Raw genomic sequence first — 17,944 nt, 5'->3', positions numbered from 1 at the left:
ATAAAGATTTCACTAATGGCCAATCTGAATGAGGGAAAGGGGGCAGTAGGGAGGATTTGAGACCCTCATCAGAGAAAACAGCAGAAAGACATGGTAAACTTGTTTTTGCTTTTCCTGTGGGAAATTTGATTGGGGGTGGAGGAGGGATTGTTGAGTGGGGCTATGTACTCATCATCCATGAAGGTCTACCTTTCTGAACTTGAAGGTACAGTTAAGATAGAGCAAAAGGTGTAAACAATATCTGATAGTTTCAGATGGTTAATTTACATCTCAAAATACTGAGCAACTTTCCTTACACTGTGCTGTTCCTTCACCTCTCCTCTTCCTCTTAGGGTTGTTCTTCCCAAACTGGAATTACAATTCAGGAGAGAGCCTGAAATATAAGATACGTAATGCAGCATAAGCGTGGTGTGTTTTCATGGCATGTCAACCTTACTTGTAGATTTTGGAATATTTTTGTATCAAATATGAATATATTAAGTATGTACTTAATGGGATAAAAAAGACACATGGAGGGGTTTTGTATATAATTTTACTGAAATAAATGTTAATACGGAAAAGTATGTAAAATCATAAATGTAGAGCTTAATGAATGTCACAGAGAACAAGCCATGTAACTACTAGTTTTTTGTGTGATATCAATAAGCTTTCCTTTTATTACTGTTTGTACGGTATATCTATTATTTTGCTTTCAACTTTATAAATTTTAATATTTAATATGTGTCTCTTGTAAGCTGCGTGTAGATGGGTTTTTCGCGAGTCTGACTGGCAATCTTTATCTTGTAATTGGAGCTTTTAGTCTGTTTGCTTTTAATATAATCATTGATATGTTTGGTTTTAAATCAACCACCTTACTATCTATTTTCTATTTGTCTCATTTATATATTTTTTTATATTGCCTTGATTTGGCATATTTTCCCATTTCATTTTTTTCTATTTGAATTATATTCTTTTGCTGTTTGTTTGTGTAGAGATTATGTCGTACATCCTTGGTCTTTTAAAGGCTATTGTTAAGTAGTATTTTTTTTTTTTTTTTTAACAGCTCCTGGACAGTGAAATGACTTTAGAGCTCTTAAACTCTGTGGATCCTCCTTACACTTTTTGATGCCAGTTTTGTAATTTGTTTTAATGGTAATAATACTAATATCTTGTGAGACTTTCAAAAAAGGTTTTATATAGCCAATATTTATTTGGATTTACTTACATACATACATACCCTTTTTATGACTCTCTCTCCCTTCCTACATCTCTGAATTTTTATGTGAAATTCTTTTCTTTCTGCCTGAAGTATTAGAGTAGACCTTTTAGTGATAAATTCACTTAGGTTTTGTTTTCTGAACGTGTTTTAAGGCTTATTTTGAAGGACATTTTGCTGGATACAGAATGCTAGGTTGGTAGTTCTGTTCTTTTAGCACTTTAAAAATAGTTCACTGCAGTCTTGATTCTGTTGTTTCTGTTAAAATGTCAGCTGTCAATCTTATTACACCTTTTAAGTTTTTTTCTCTGTCCTTGGTTTTCAGTAGTTTGACTGATGTACTTAGGTAATGTTTTCTTTTTCTTTGTAATCTTTATTAGGTTTTGTAGATTTTTTTTTTTTTTTTAATGTGAGGGTTGGTACTGTCAGTTTGGAAAATATTCAGTCATTATTTCTTTAAATACCACTTCTCCCGAGTTATACGTCTCTTCCCTCAAAAGTTCCAGTTAACATTTAACATTAGACCCTTTCACTTTATTCTTTTTTTTTTTTTTGCTCAATTCTTTTCAATCCATTTGTTTTCCATACTTCATTCTGCATATTTTTTTCTGACCTAGCTTTTTAGGTTATTTTTTTCTTCAGCTGTGACTGTTCTATGCCTAATTTCTTAATCTTGCCATTTAATTTCTTGACTTTATTAAGAATAGTTATTTCAAAGCTAATGATATGAAAATCTTGAGTCTTTTGACTCTGTTTCTATTGTCTACTTTTTTGTGTTTAGCCATAATTTTCATCTTGATGCCTGATTGTTTTGGACATTGTGTATCAAAATTTTGTCCATTTGTATACCAAAAAAAAAAAAAAAAAATGTAGTGATAATTTCAGGTTCTTCATGATTTTATATTTCTCCAGGAGAATATTTTTGCAATGAGGCTAGGGTGGATCATCCAGTCAGTGTCTGAGATGACTCCAACGTAGACTTGAGCCCTTGTAAAGATTAGTCTATTTTTGTTTTGTTCTTATTCCCAGATTGTAGCCTTTCAGAGTCCTTGATAAGAGCATAGGTGCTTCTCAGGACCTCTTCTCCTAAGCAGACTTTGGACATTAATTTTTGCTTAGCTTTATTGCCCTTATTGTTTTCTCTTTCAGAATCAATCGTGGTCTTGAGGATAGAGCTGTGCCAAATGTCTGGGCTGCCTCTCTCCTTTCTTCTTGCAGATTTTGGCCCTACTAATTCTTACTGCCTTGATATCTTACCAATGTCTTCAAATGTATATTTATAATTTTTTACATTTTGTTCAGTTTTTCTGATTGTACTTGGTTGTTCTAAAAGAACCTAGTCAGCCATTCCAGACATATATGAAGTTGTTTTGTTTTTATTGTTGTAGTGGTGATTGTTGGTTTGTACCTTTTGCTTTCACAAAATATTTCAAAGAAATTTTGATTTTTAGGGTTATATTTCCCAGACCTCTACTTTGACTACCCATTGCCCTCTGCTGTTAGTGGTGATTAAGTGAAGAGTTTGAGAAATGTAATGGAAAGGGCATGGGATTTTGTTTTGTTTTGTTTTGTTTTGTTTTGTTTTGTTTTGTTTTTGAGACAGAGTCTCTGTCATCCGGTCTGGAATACAGTGGCATGATCTCGGTCCTGCAGTCCTGCCTCTGAGGTTCCAGTGATTCTCCTGCCTCAGTCTCCCAGGTAGCTGGGATTACAAGCAGGCATCACTATGCCTGGCTAACTTTTGTATTTTTAGTAGAGATGGGATTTCACCATGTTGGCGAGGCTGATCTTGAACTCCTGACCTCAGTTGATCCGCCTGCCTTGGCCTACCAAATTGCTAGGATTACAGGCGTGAGCCACCATGCCTGGCTGGGCATGAGCTTTTTAAGCACGCAGACCTATATTCAAACTGTGGCTCCTCCTGATTGTGTCAACCTATATGAGTTACCTGTTTAAAATTACTTTTTTAAAATTTATCTTTCCTCATCTGCGGATGGGTTTAGTGAGAATGAAAAATGAAATTAAATTTTATTTAAAATGAAATAATGTATGGACAGCTTCTGGTATAAATAAATGCTTAGTAAACTTATTTTTTTAATTATCTTGAGGAATAGGAAACTAGAGTTAAGACCAATCTTATAAGGAATTTAATAGAAATGTATAACTTCACCATGTAGTAATTGTTAAACCCTTAAAAAGGGCCTTTATGTTTGGTTTTGGGGCAGTTTAACACACATCTGTGTCCCAGGTACCCTACTTAATCTCGTTAATATTATAGATTCCATCCAAGATCTTGCAGTATAGAGCAGAGGTCAGCAAACTTTTTCTTTTTTTCTGAGACAGAGTTTCACTCTTTCGCCCAGGCTGGAGTGCAGTGATGCAGTCTTGGTACACTGCAACCTCTACCTTCTGAGTTCAAGTGATTCTTCACCTCAGCTTCCCAAGTAGCTGGGACTACAGGTGCATGCCATCACGCCCAGCTAAATTTTTTACCATGTTGTCTTGGCTGGTCTCAAACTCCTAACTTCAAGTGATCCACCCGCCTCGGCCTCCCAAAGTTCTGGGATTACAGGCATGAGCCACTGTGCCTAGCCAGCAAACTTTTTCTATAAAGGGCTAGGTAAGGTTTTTTGAGACATATTGCTTCTATTGTAGCTATTCACTCTGCTGTTTTAGTGCAAAAGTAGCCATAGTCGATATATAAATGAATGGGCATGGGTGTGCTCAAATAAAACTCCATTTACAAAAACAGGTGGCAGGCCAGCTTGGTCCATGGTCCCCAAACTGTGCTGACCCTAGTCTGCCACAAACTAAAACTGTTTTTTACATTTGTAAAGGATTGTTTAAAAAAAGATGCAACAGAGACCACATGAGACCCAAAAAGCCAAAAATACTTCATTTCTAGTTCTTTACAGAAAGGGTTTGCTAACTTTTGGGTTGGAGAATGGGTGGTGGTTGCTACGAAAGAAAAGGAAGTAGACTTCAGTACTCAAAGTTAACCTCAAAGAAAGAAAAACAACATGACAAGTAGTCTTGGATCCAGAAAGGATCCTCATGGGAAGAATAGGAAATTCTGTGTGCAATTCTGACATACTTATCCATACCCCACCCCAACTATGACTATCCTACTAATTAACTAATCTGTTTTTATGAATTTTCCATAGTGTGCTGTTTAAGCAGCAAATAGAGGGGTAAACTCATAGATAATAAATAGCTAAATACTGTTAGAAATTAACTTTCCATTATAGCTAAATGTTACCAGAATTTTTACTCCTGTTATATACCTAGTTTTGATTTTATAACATCCTGCTAATTTTTGTTCTTACAGAAATACACTTTCGGGAAATGGCCTCTAAATCCTGGCTGAATTTTTTAACCTTCCTCTGTGGATCAGCAATAGGATTTCTTTTATGTTCTCAGCTATTTAGTATTTTGTTGGGAGAACAGGGTGACATCCAGCCTAATGTTCTTCATAATGATCCTCATGCGAGGCATTCAGATGATAATGGACAGAATCATCTAGAAGGACAAATGAACTTCAATGCAGATTCTAGCCAACATAAAGGTATGGTTTACTTTATTAAGGAGTAAATATAAGCAGTATTTTAGTCTAAAGTTTGTCATATCCCTGTCCGTATCTGTTGATTCAAATGGGCTATATATTCCAGATACTAAATAACAATTCTTGGTTTGCCTTGAGAGAAGTGAATTGCTAAAACCCAGATTTATTTAGGGAATATTAATTTTGAATTAATTTTTAAGTAGAAATGGTTCAGAAACCATGATTGGGGGAAGGGCATAACTATTCAGATTAGATTTGTTTCTGAAAATGTTTTTTTAGGTCCAGTTTTGTTATATGTGTGTCTTTGGTTTTTGTTATTTGTTTTGGTCATAGTTTTTGCTTAAGTCTTATTTTCCTAGAGAAACTTGAGGTATATATAAATTTCAATTTATATTTTATAGTTAATATAACTCTTTTTTTTCTCAAGAGGCACAAAGAACAAGGAAGTTAAAAACCAAGGATGCGTTCTAAAGACTTCATTTTCTCCTAGCCTCCTACCTCTAACCAGATTTTCTCAGTTGAGTTATTTATGTGTCCCTTAAGTGTTATCTCCAAGTTTCTGTCCTTTAGCTGTTTATCTGTGTGACATCATCAACCCTCATAATTTTAATTTCCATCTATTTCTTACTGTCTTAAGCCCAGTTCCAGACATTGTGGGAAGACATTAACACAATGCAAAGATCTCTGCAAAATGTGGTTTGGCAGAAAATAATATAAGTAGCTTGAAAACTATTGGAATTCTGGGATGCAGAGGGTCCACTATTCAGAGTTGCTTCTCTTCTCTTCCCAGTAGTAATTACTTCTTCACGACCTCTCAATCAGAGGTTGAAGGGTGAGATTTCAAAGCCTGGTTCCGTTTTATCAACTAGCAAACACATGCATACTATGTCATATTTTGGGATTGTTTATATAACAGTAATTCAGCTCTGAGCAGGTGCTCTGTATTCTTACAGAACAGTTTGATCACTGTGTATTTGCTCTGTAGCATAGCTACATGGCTTTAGATGATCAACTGGAGCCAGATTTCCCTACTAACAGTAGGCCATACTAGGCCTCACTATAGGCATGTGTATTAGATACGTACTTGTCCAGCTCAATGGCCTACAACATGTGGGGTATGCTAAAAGTTTGTCTACTCCCTTCAGACTCAGCATGTGTAAATTGAGTCTTCTTTTCCTTCCTACTCCTAGAAGTTGCTCTTCCTCCTCTATTCTTTATTTTATATAGCTCATTAGCATCTGTCAGTGCCAGAAATTATGAAATCATGGTAGGTGATTGCCTTCACATGCTAGCCAATTCCATTTATCAGTACATTCTATGATACTTCTTTACCATTTTTCATCTTTTCCTCTCAGTCCACAGTGCATTTCTGATTCAAGCCTTCAGCTATACCCATGTACCTGCAGTCATCCAAACTTCACCATTCCTTTTGGTGAACTTATAACCTATTTTCTGTGTCATCTCTTTATTGTTATCTTTCTTTTTGTCTACCCAGGTCCCTATGTACTGCTCTGTAGGATTTATTAGCCACTACTTTCTTTTCCTTCAGCACATTGAATCCTTTGTTCATACCTCTATAATAACGTGTCTTACTAGTCAGCAATTATTGGTTTGTGTGTCAGGTTCAGGCTCCCTGAATGGACTGACTTCCTCTGCAGCAGGAAATGTGTCTTACTCATTTTTTCATCTCCTCTGCCAGCCCATGCCCAGTACAAAGTAATTAGTGAATGAAAATTATTTATCAAGCGGCAGTGGACAAACCTGTCTTGCCTAAATGAAACAGATTGGGGATTCCTGCATTCAGTATTTCTGTCCATTCAAGGTTTGGTATATTTGTATAGCTAAGAGATTGGGCTCCTCAAGGATATGAGATGTCTATGCTTTCTGACTGAAAGTAGGGTGATTTTGTCTGCTATTGTCCTTTTGGATTGTGAATCTTGATATTCAGAGGGATATGATAATTTTTTTATTTTTTTGAGACAGAGTCTCACTCTGTCACCTGGGCTGGAGTGCAGTGGCAGGATCTTGGCCCACTGCAACCTCCGCCTCCTGGGTTCAAGTGATTCTCCTGCCTCAGCCTCCCGAGTAGCTGGGATTACAGGCACCTGCTACTACGCCCGGCTAATTTTTTGTATTTTTTTTTTTTTAGTAGAGACAGGGTTTCACCATTTTGGCCAGGCTGGTCTCGAACTCCTGACCTCGTGATCCGCCCACCTCAGCCTCGCAAAGTGCTGGGATTACAGGCATGAGCCACCACGCCCAGCCGGGACATGAGAATATTTTTATGTTCCACCCAACTTTTCGCATTATTTCCTCTCAGTTGGTTAACTAGTATGTTATGCCTTCATTGTTAATTTCTCATAGGACTAAGTAACTTACTGTTTGACCTTAATTTTAAGCACATACTTCATCAGGATACTGCCCAGAACATTGCTACTGAAAGTCAGTTCATAGACTCATTCTGGTCCTATAACTAAAGAATGACTGCTTATTTGGGAGTAAGCAGAAACTTTTATTGTAATTGGAGTAATTTTGTCTGAAGCTAAAATAAAATATAGGGCTTGTGTTTTATATTTCTGTTAGCTTTGTTTTCTTATAATTCATTTTTATCCTATTTACACAGTATAGACCTATATTAGAAATAAAAATTGGCCTTTCACCACAGATAGCTTAAGAAGTACTCATCTAGAATCTCATCATTGAGCTCTTCCTGTACACCAGTGTTACTTAAAATGTGGTCCTGGCCTGACAGTTTGTAAACTGTTTGTCTGCACAAGATAATGAGGTTACACTAGGATGTAAATCAGTTTTAAGCTCACTGCTTAGTTAAGTGGACATTTTGGTTGGTTGGTTCTAATGGTGGGCCTTTTTCAAAGTAATGTGTTGCTTTATATTCTGGTATAAGCTCCTTATTTCCTTGCAAACCAGTAGTTTAAAGAGCACTGCTCTAGAGTCTTGTAATTGCCATGTCTACCATTGTTCTTTTCTGTTTTTGATTGGTAATTTACATTTTGGAATGAGGTATGTTACTATCAGGAAGTAATCTCAACTCCTGTGCTTTGAACTTTTACCACCTCTGGGTACTTGTAGAAACTGTTTATAGTTGATTCTTGTGAACTTCAAAAATGAACTGCCACTTCAGCAACATGTCTTTCCTGCTCTTCAGAAACTCATTCAGAGCAGTTAGAAATTTCTGTCAATAATCTATTAAAAACCAGCTGCTTTATTCTGTGAAGTACCAAGCAGAGACTATTTAAGGCAGCATTTAGCATGGCTGTGAAGCACCAGGAGAAACTTATTAAAATGCTGATTCTGATTCAGTAGATCTGGGTTGGGGCCTAAGATTATGCAAGTCTAACAAGCTCCCAGGTGATGCTGTTCCTTTTAATTGGTAAACTACAGTTTGAGAAGAATTTAGATTATAATGTCAACTCTTATTAGCTCCAGTGATATCTTGGATAACACTGACGTGAAACCAATAAATCAGAATGTCAGTTCACATTAGGATGAGTTTTGCTTTCCTTTGGCTAAATCACTAATAGAGGGATAAATAGGGCCTTTGAAATTAGGAAAATTCTTTATAAAAATAATTTATTAATATTTGGATTTTACATCTATGTAAATAACTTTTAAAATGTTTTGTTTAATAGATGAGAACACAGACATCGCTGAAAACCTCTATCAGAAAGTTAAAATTCTTTGCTGGGTTATGACCGGCCCTCAAAACCTAGAGAAAAAGGCCAAACATGTCAAAGCTACATGGGCCCAGCGTTGTAACAAAGTGTTGTTTATGAGTTCAGAAGAAAATAAAGACTTCCCTGCTGTGGGATTGAAAACCAAAGAAGGCAGAGATCAACTATACTGGAAAACAATTAAAGCTTTTCAGTATGTTCATGAACATTATTTAGAAGATGCTGATTGGTTTTTGAAAGCAGATGATGACACATATGTCATACTAGACAATTTGAGGTGGCTTCTTTCGAAATACAACCCTGAAGAACCCATTTACTTTGGGAGAAGATTTAAGCCCTATGTAAAGCAGGGCTACATGAGTGGAGGAGCAGGATATGTACTAAGCAAAGAAGCCTTGAAAAGATTTGTTGATGCATTTAAAACAGACAAGTGTACACATAGTTCCTCCATTGAAGACTTAGCACTGGGGAGATGCATGGAAATTATAAATGTAGAAGCAGGAGATTCCAGAGATACCACTGGAAAAGAAACTTTTCATCCCTTTGTGCCAGAACACCATTTAATTAAAGGTTATCTACCTAGAACCTTTTGGTACTGGAATTACAACTATTATCCTCCTGTAGAGGTAAGTTTAGAAATTTTATTACTATGTTAATACTTGGACTGACTGAATTTTGTTGATAAAAACGTGTTAATATGTGTATGTTTCTTTAGTACCAATAATGAGGACTCTTTCTTATTTATTTATTTTGTTTTTGAGACGGAGTCTCACTCTGCCTCCCAGACTGTAGTGCAGTGGCACATCTCCGCTCACTGCAAACTCCACCTCCCAGGTTCACACCATTCTCCTGCCTCAGCCTCCCGAATAGCTGGGACTACAGGTGCCTGCCACCACGCCTGGCTAATTTTTTGTATTTTTAGTAGAGATGGGGTTTCCAAGACCATTAGCCAGGATGGTCTCGATCTCCTGACCTTGTGATCCACCAGCCTCGGCTTCCCAAAGTGTTGGAATTACAGGCATGAGCCACCACACCCGGCTCTTTTGTAGTCTTTTTAAATAGAGTGACAGTATAACAAAATAGATGAGAACAGGGACGTCAGCAGTAGTCACTTAGCAAACATCTGTTGGTTATATGCCAGGCACTGAGAATGTAGAAGTAAATCACAGCCAAGTTCCAGTTCTCGTGAACCTTACATTCTGGATGAGGAGATACACAGTAAACAGGCAGACTTATAAAGATAAAATAGGATTTTAGTAGTAAGTGCCCTGAAGAAAAATAAGCCAAGTAAGGGGATGTAGAGTGACCCAGAATGGGATGGAGTCCTCTGGTTTGGGTGATTAAGGAAGGCCTCTCAAAGAGGTGACTTTTGAGCAGAAACCTGAGTGATATTAGAGAGCAAGCTGTGGGAAGATCTGGGTAAAGAGCCTTCTAGTCATCAGGAGGATTTAGTGGAGGCTCAGAAAGACCTAGAGTCAAATCCTGCTCTCCCACTTCATAGCCGAATGACCTTGGATGGACAGGATTTGTCTGACTTCTGAGACGTAGTTTCCTCATTTGTAAGATGGACATAATGTACTTGTCTTATTTAGTTGTAATTACAACATAGTACAGCCCTTCACACAGTACGCATTTAATAAGCCTTGGCTCACATTCCTGAGAATTGTATCTAAAGTACATTATTTTATGAAGTATTCCAGTTGTACAAATATTTCAGAATATGCATTGTACTTATGCCCCATCTTTACCAAATATTAATCTTTTACATTTGTTTCAGAGTATTTTAAAGAAAAAAATGCTATAGTTGAGGCCTGTGTACCCTCTCCAACCTCCTTCCCTGGAGTTAACCACTGTCATGAATTTAATATTACTCATTAACATGAATGTTTTATATTTTTCTACATGTTTATGTATCAATAATATATAGTATTTTTTTCAGATTTTTAAATAAGCATCTTTCTACAACTTCCCCTTTTCATACAACATTGAGATTTATCAGCGTTAATTACGTATCTGCTATGTTCACTATTATAAGCATTGCTTCAGTGGATAATTAAATGAGACCAGGGATCATGAAACCTAGCTTTTAGACTCAATTCTGTTACTACTAATGCCTTTAGGGAAGTCCCTAGTTCTCTATGCCTTCTTTTCTCTGGACCTAACATATAAATAATAGATTTCATGCTACTACTCATCTTCATAAGGCAATGCTTTCAAATCATCATCTGGAACAGTGATTCTCAACCCAGGGCAATTTTGACTCCAGAGGACATTTGGCAAGATCTGGAGACATTTTTGGTTGTTACAGCTAGGAGGCTGCTACTGGCATCTAATGGGTAAAAACCCACTACATTATAAACCTAGTAAATGCTAAACATCCTAAAATGCATAGGACAGCCTCCTACAACAAAGAATTACTCTTGCCCAAAATGTCAGTAGTACCATGGTTCAGAGATCCTGTCCTAGAACATCTGACCCGAACTTTAGGTAATCAGCTTTAAAAGGAAACTCGTCATAATCTGTTTTTCTGTTTTAGTGAGAGTACCACTTTGAATGCTTGTTTGATGTAAACTTTTCTTAATATATTCTGACCATTCCAAGATGACTTGATCTTTTCCTTTCTTAATTCTGTATCCTTTTCCCATATAAAAAATTTACCCAAATTCAAGAGTATAAACATGTAGCAAATACATCCAAATGCATATAAGATATTACTAAGAGTATCTGATGTTGGGTATACATACAAGAGTAGCAAAGGGACATCATAATTGTCATGATTTTGTAAACAGTAAAATAGCCTTCCTTTCAAAAGTGCTGCCTATAATTCCTATTTGCAAATAAAGTATACCTAACAATATGCTTTATATGAACAAAATAAATATAGTGCATCCTTTATTTACTTTGTAGTGGTTTATTAAATGGGTGGCACATTTGTTCTTTTTATAAAAATTTATCTAATTATGTTGAAGACCATAAAACAGAATTCAGAGTACCAAAATTGACCCATCAATCTGACATTGCCTGTTCTTCATCAGGAGATTCTTACGTAAACCCAATGTGAAACTAAAATTCTATTATTATCCATCTATCATTTAGTAAGTTTTCTTCCCCCTAAATGAGTTTAAATCTTATACATACTTTTTTTTCTATATACTAATTACTGAAAATACAGAAAATTTTTATCTAGCGAGTCAGGGTAAAAGATATTCTAATTCATGAAAGAGTTACATTCCTAAATTTCTTGTTCAGAACTGACTCTTAAACAGTTCCCTTCCCACTCCACCTTCTTAGTAATAGACTTTTCACCAGAGAAGTTGCAGTGAGTCTTAATATGGTAAATTTAAAATATATGTGTAATTGTTTATGTATATCTCTCTACATGAAAAATTGATTTTTCTGTAGGTCAGAAGTGGTCAAATATGATTGATTTTATTCTTCAGTTTCATTTACATTATTCTGTCTGAAACATATTAGTACATAATTGAGGTAGAGAGCTCCTGATTTTTTTTAAATTGTTAACTAATTATTCTACTGCCATTTTTTAACTCATTACTGATCTAAAATATCTCCTTTATTGTACACTATAGCCCTTACTTATAGTAGGATCTATATCTGAGATTTCAGTTCTGTGCCATTGTTCTAATTTGATTTTGGCCCAGCACCATATTGTTTTGAACCTTGTAGCTTTACAGTAGTTTTAAGTTATTATTCTAAGGGCAAATTAACTCTTCTTTTTTCCAAAGTGTTTTGGCAACTCATTTCTTTATCTTTGCATACAAACTCATTAATTTAGGGATAACTGCCCAGGATTTTTTTTAAGTTGCCTTTTAGGTCCTTTGGTCAAGTTTTATAAACTATTTCCATAGGTATGCAATATTTCTGTTACTTGGGCTTTTAAAACTTAACCTTTTACTGATATATATGAAAACTTATTTGTTTGGTTTTCTTTTAAGCATCTTTAAAATCTGGCTTTGTAACTGAATTCCCTATTCTGATGATTCTTCGCTTGAGATTCTTGAGTTTTTTGGGTAACCATAATTGTCTGCTAGCTCTTGTTTTCTAATAATTATAGATTTTTTCTTTTATTGTCTTTTATTGCATAAATGCTTAACAGAATCCCGACTATCCAGTAAAATATAAATAAGAGTAACATAATGCAGTAAATCTTATCAAAAATATTAATTATTTTAGAGAACATAAAAATTGCTTCCAGAGGTCAGCAATTTAAAACTATTACTGGTCTAGTCCTTAAGTTTAATATGCACTGGACAGTATAGTAGTCACTAAGGTACATGTAGTTATTGAGCACTTGAAATTTGGCTAGTCCAAATTGAGACATGCCATAAATAAAATACACACCTGGTTTCAAGAATGGTTTAATTAATCATTGTAAAACTATTGCATGTTAAAACAATATGATGAAATTTTTCAGTTAAATAAATTTCATTTTTTTTTCTTTTTTTTACATTTTTAATGTGGCTACTATATGGCTCACATATCTGTTGTAAAGAGCTAGTTTAGATAATCACAAGTTGACTTATCTGGTTATTTTTCCTATTTGCTTTTATTCTGATATTTCCTAAAGGTGCAAGACTAGGTTGTCTAAGAATCCACATATCCAGTGTGTGTTTCAAAGGAAAGTTCAGAGATAATAGCAGAGAAAATGCAGTGGACAGTTTGATAACTTTTACTACACTGTAAGCTACATACTTCCAAACATGAATTACTAGATTTATTAAATATTCAATCAATATGCATCTTCTCTTGGAACTTGCTAGACTATCTCCCTCATTCTTTACAAAGATGTCAGATGGAGCCTGAAGTTTTGTTGTAGTCACCTGGATGACACTAACATTCTCCAGATACCAATTCTGACTCTAGGTTGACTGCTTAATGCGTCTCTTTTTGTCTTCTTAATTTTATTGCTTTCTTGTTCATTGTATTGTTGTTTTATTTTAAACTTTGTTCTCATACCAACCCCATTAGGAATTTATGAGAATTACATAATTGGACAAAGGTTTACATCTGACCTACCTGAGGGCCACCTGATATGATTTTTCAGTCAATAATAGCTAACATTTATTGAGCATTTATTTTAAGCAAAGGGTAATTCTAAGCATTTTACACACATTGTCTCCTTTAAATAACCACCTTTTACAGATGTGGAAATTGAATCTTACAGAGAATAAATAGCTTACTCAAGGTCATATACTAGCCCACAAAATTTGGGTTCAAACCCAAGTCTAGCTTGAGAGCTTTGTCTCAAATACTGTACTGTTTGGGTTGATATATATAGTTGAAGTGTATTGGGTTGTAGACACCTAATGGGCAAGGCTTTGTAGTCACTGAATGCCCCAGAGGTATCTTTCTGAGTCTGAGCCACGCAAAAAATTACAGTGAGAAAATGAGGAAGAGAAAGCAGATGTTGGAGGAGATTTGTCCTTTGTATAGCTGCTCCTTTGATTTGAAGAAATCTCAATAATTTTATCTGCTAAAGAGTGTGAGAGAATATTATTTCAGTTAAAAATACTCTCCACAATTTCACTTGGTTTCACCAATTTCAATTAGTTTTAAATCATTAGGACGTCTAAGTAAACTATTGATTTATTCCACAGGTCTAGTATATTAGGTTCCTCTGCCTTACTTTGCCATCTTTAATGTTTGCATTATTTTAAAATTAGCTTGTCCTTTATAAGTATGTAAATATTGTATGCTAGCAATGTGCTGTTTATTAACAATGCCTGTTTCCACTACTTTTTTAGGGTCCTGGTTGCTGTTCTGATCTTGCAGTTTCTTTTCACTATGTTGATTCTACAACTATGTATGAGTTAGAATACCTCGTTTATCATCTTCGTCCATATGGTTATTTATACAGATATCAACCTACCTTACCTGAAGATACACTAAAGGAAATTAGTCAAGCAAACAAAAACGAAGATACAAAAGTGAAGTTAGGAAACCCTTGAAAGAAAATCATGAGTGAACAAAGGTAAAATGTCTAGCATTGCACTGAAAAAGGACTTCTGCATTTCTGACATAGAACACTGGAATCCCAGTGAGGGAATTCTAAGTGGACATTCCTTATAGAAACCTTTCACATGAATGACTATAAACTGAAGCTTTAAATGAGCTGTGAAGTCTGTTAAAATGTGTTTTGATACAGTAATATATAAATATATCTATATATATGAAGAACTTGTGTTTTTAAAATGGTGGCCAGGTAGAGGAATTAGAAAAGAGATTTTGTTGCCTGTTTTCTGACCATCTGTATTATTGTCACTGAGAAACTAAAATAATTAAATTTACTAAAACTACACTGCACTATGTTAGTAATAAACAGATCTGCCTTAAAGAAAATTTTAGAAAGAAATATTGTTGCTCAGTGTTGTTAATACAGCTCAAGAATTGAGTTTATATTTGCAGTATGATATAAATGTTCTACCCCCCTCCACACACACACACACACAGTTTTTGTCTAATGAAAATGTTGCTGTGATTATTTATAATTGGTAGTATTTCTTCCAGAAGAAGCTAAAATAAAACTGGCACCCTGAAGTGCATTAATAAAACCACACTTTAAAATTATCATGGGCCTTGACTATATTATATACTTGATTCTAATTGGTAATCTTTTACGGAATTTCTGTTGTCTGTCTTCTAAATATGTTTAGCCACTCTTGAATACCATTCTCCACTATTAATTTACTCAAACCATTCATAGCATTTGTAAACAAACATGTATTTTACAATATTTGTTCCCAAATTTACCCATTGTTAATTATGGGTAAATAATAAATTTAATGCTATTTGAGGATGCTTTTCTTATAACAGTGCCACTCTCAGGAATTACTGATATTATAAATTGATTATTTTAAACTCTTTCCAACTACATAGTTATGGTTTATTTCATTGTCATCCTGTTGAGATGAGAACTTATTTGTGCCTTTCATAACTTGTTTAAAGCAGAGTTTTAAAATTCATTTATAGGATCTGAGGTGGCTGTTAGTTATAGTGGCAAGCTTTTGACAAGAATTAAAAACAATAGAAAATGCAGAGTGCTTAAACAAAAAATGTTATATATTGAAAGAGTAGATACTTAATTTATAAATAAGTCTGAAGTTTGATCCTATTTTGGGAAAATTGTTTTGCTAATGGATAGTTCTAACAACGCAGAATACCTAGTCAAGACTGTCATCAAAAACATTCACAAATGTTTCATTCTATTTTTAGTGACTCTGTTTAAAGAGTTTCTGAAAGGAAAGAAATTTTTTATTATGTTTAACAGTACTCAGTGTGTCATAAGAGAATATTTTACAGACTTTCTATGAGATTATTTTTATGGTACAAAAGATTTACATTTCCCTTATGTTTATCATTATGCCAATTTTACATAGCTGTCGTGCCACTGACTCTGCTATTTAGCTAAGTAATTCCTTTTTTCGGAGACCGTCTCACTCTGTCCCCCAGGCTGGACTGCAGTGGTGCGATTCTCCTGCCTCAGCCTCCCGAGTAGCTGGGATTATAGGCACGTGCCACCACACCCAGCCAATTTTCATATTTTTAGTAGAGACGGGGTTTTGCCATGTTGGCCAGGCTGGTCTTGAACTCCTGACTCAAGTGATCCACCCGCCTCGGCCTCCCAAAGTGCTGGGATTACAAGTGTGAGCCACAGCGCCCAGCTAGCTAAGTAATTTTATTTATTGTGCCAAAACATGTCAAAATCATGACCTCTATTGGTATATTTGAGAGGATGTTCATTTCATTGGCTAACCATGGACTACTCTGCCCACATAGTGAAAACATGCACCAATTTTTACCTATTATCATGGTAGTATCATCTGCCAAAATTTCAAGGCATTCATTTGATTCCTTGAACAACTCTTCACCATGGTGTGTATGTGAATTTTCATATGTGTTACTTGACTAGAAGTATAAATGGTTTACTATAAATATCCAAAAACCTTAAGATTTGCTCATAGGAAATGAATGTTGTGATGAATCCTGGGCTATAGAGTCAGACTTGCTTGGATTTAAATTCTTGCTCCAACACTTACTGTTTTTGTAACCTTGAGCAATTTTACTTAATCTCTCTATGTCTCAATTTCCTCATCTGTAAATTAGGGATGATAATACTGCCTACCTCACAGGATTTTTATGAGGATTAAATAAATGTAAGGTTCTTAGAACACTGTCTGTCCCAGAATAGGGAGCAATAAATAGAAGACTGTATTATTATTCTGTTACCTTGGAGTGTAAATACTGCATTTAAGTGAATGAAAAATTTGACCAGATAAGGAAATAACAGCTGTTATTTATCAAGTGCCAACTGTATGCTAGGTACTGTACTTAGATAATCTGTGTATAATAGTGTTAATCCTCAAAATTTGGGTGTTTTTCACATATTATAGATAAGGAAACTGAGACTCAGAGAATTAAAGTAACTTTGTGACTGTCACAAAGCTAGTAAGTAACAGAGGTAGGATTTATATTCAAACCCTATGTGTTCATTTGAACCATCTCAGGCTTGGGGTTATTCATTTAGCATTATTTCCATTTTTATGTATATGTCATGTGACATCTGATACATTGGCCAGTTCTAGTCAAATTAACCCAGCCAAATTGTCACAGTGATTCTTAGACTGTGGTTCTCACACTTGCCCAGGATGTTGTTAAATGCAGATCCGAAAACCCCAATCTCAGAAATTCTAATTTAAGCATGGGGCCCAAGAGTATGCATTCTTACCAGATACCCTAGGGCAGCGATTGTCAAAAGTGTGGTCCCAACAAACAGCATTAACATCACCTGGGAACTTTGTTGGAAACGCAGCCTCTCTCAGGGCCCCATCTCAGATCTACTAAATCAGATGCTGTAAGGGCAGGGGCTAGCAGTTGTGTTTAAGCAAACTCTGCAGGTGTCTTTCTTACCCTAGTTTGAGAACCAATACCCAACAACCTACATGATTTTGGTGCAAATAGTGTTTGAAAGACACGAAGATTACTGCCCCATTACTAAGACATTTTTCAAAAAGCGTGTTTTAAATCATTGTAGTACAGGATCACACTATATTAAATCTAAAAGATAACTTAAAGGGTCATTGGATCATTCTTTTGCCACATTTTAGCTTCTCCAAAGTGACTAATATCAGGGCCCACAATAAAATCTGTAATTCTCCAAGTTTAGTAATTTTATGTTGAGGCAGGAAGGGTTCATTAAGTACTAATAAGTACATAATCTATTAAAAGCATACATAAGTGTCATCAAAAGTTCTACAATTGTTAAAAAAAAAAAAATGAAGTAGTAAATGCTATTTTATAATATACATTTTCTGCTAATTCATTGTTTTGTTTGACCTAATAAAGCAAAAGAAAACAAAAAAGCAATTCTCCAAGTACTTCATAGAGCACATAAAACCAGATTTCATGATGATGATGTATTCACTATCTTTTAGATTAAGATCTTTGTTATTTGGTAAATGATTTTAGGATGGTTTCAAA

General features: G+C 35.2%; 1 protein-coding gene across 11 annotated transcripts in view; it reads left to right on the top strand.

The window, feature by feature from the left end:
- Nucleotides 1–17,740, top strand: part of C1GALT1 (core 1 synthase, glycoprotein-N-acetylgalactosamine 3-beta-galactosyltransferase 1) — an 85,875-nt gene extending 68,135 nt beyond the window's left edge. For 9 of the 11 annotated variants that reach the window (XM_017893881.1, XM_017893887.1, XM_017893882.1 and 6 more), the window contains 3 exons: nt 4,524–4,760; nt 8,408–9,075; nt 14,212–17,740. In XM_017893881.1, coding sequence (XP_017749370.1) covers nt 4,524–4,760; nt 8,408–9,075; nt 14,212–14,415 — 1,109 coding nt within the window. In that variant the 3' untranslated portion in view covers nt 14,416–17,740. Of the gene's footprint in view, nt 1–1,042; nt 1,132–4,523; nt 4,761–8,407; nt 9,076–14,211 lie in introns of all 11 variants that reach the window. The other 2 variants (XM_017893886.1, XM_017893891.1) reach the window with 2 other exon arrangements.
- The last annotated feature ends 204 nt before the right edge of the window (nt 17,741–17,944 follow it).

This window comes from Rhinopithecus bieti, unplaced genomic scaffold (assembly GCF_001698545.2).
Source record: "Rhinopithecus bieti isolate Rb0 unplaced genomic scaffold, ASM169854v2 scaffold_23881, whole genome shotgun sequence".
Taxonomy (NCBI): Eukaryota; Metazoa; Chordata; class Mammalia; order Primates; family Cercopithecidae; genus Rhinopithecus; species Rhinopithecus bieti.
The sequence above is the reverse complement of the archived record's forward strand: the minus strand, read 5'-3'. Positions and strand labels throughout refer to the sequence as shown.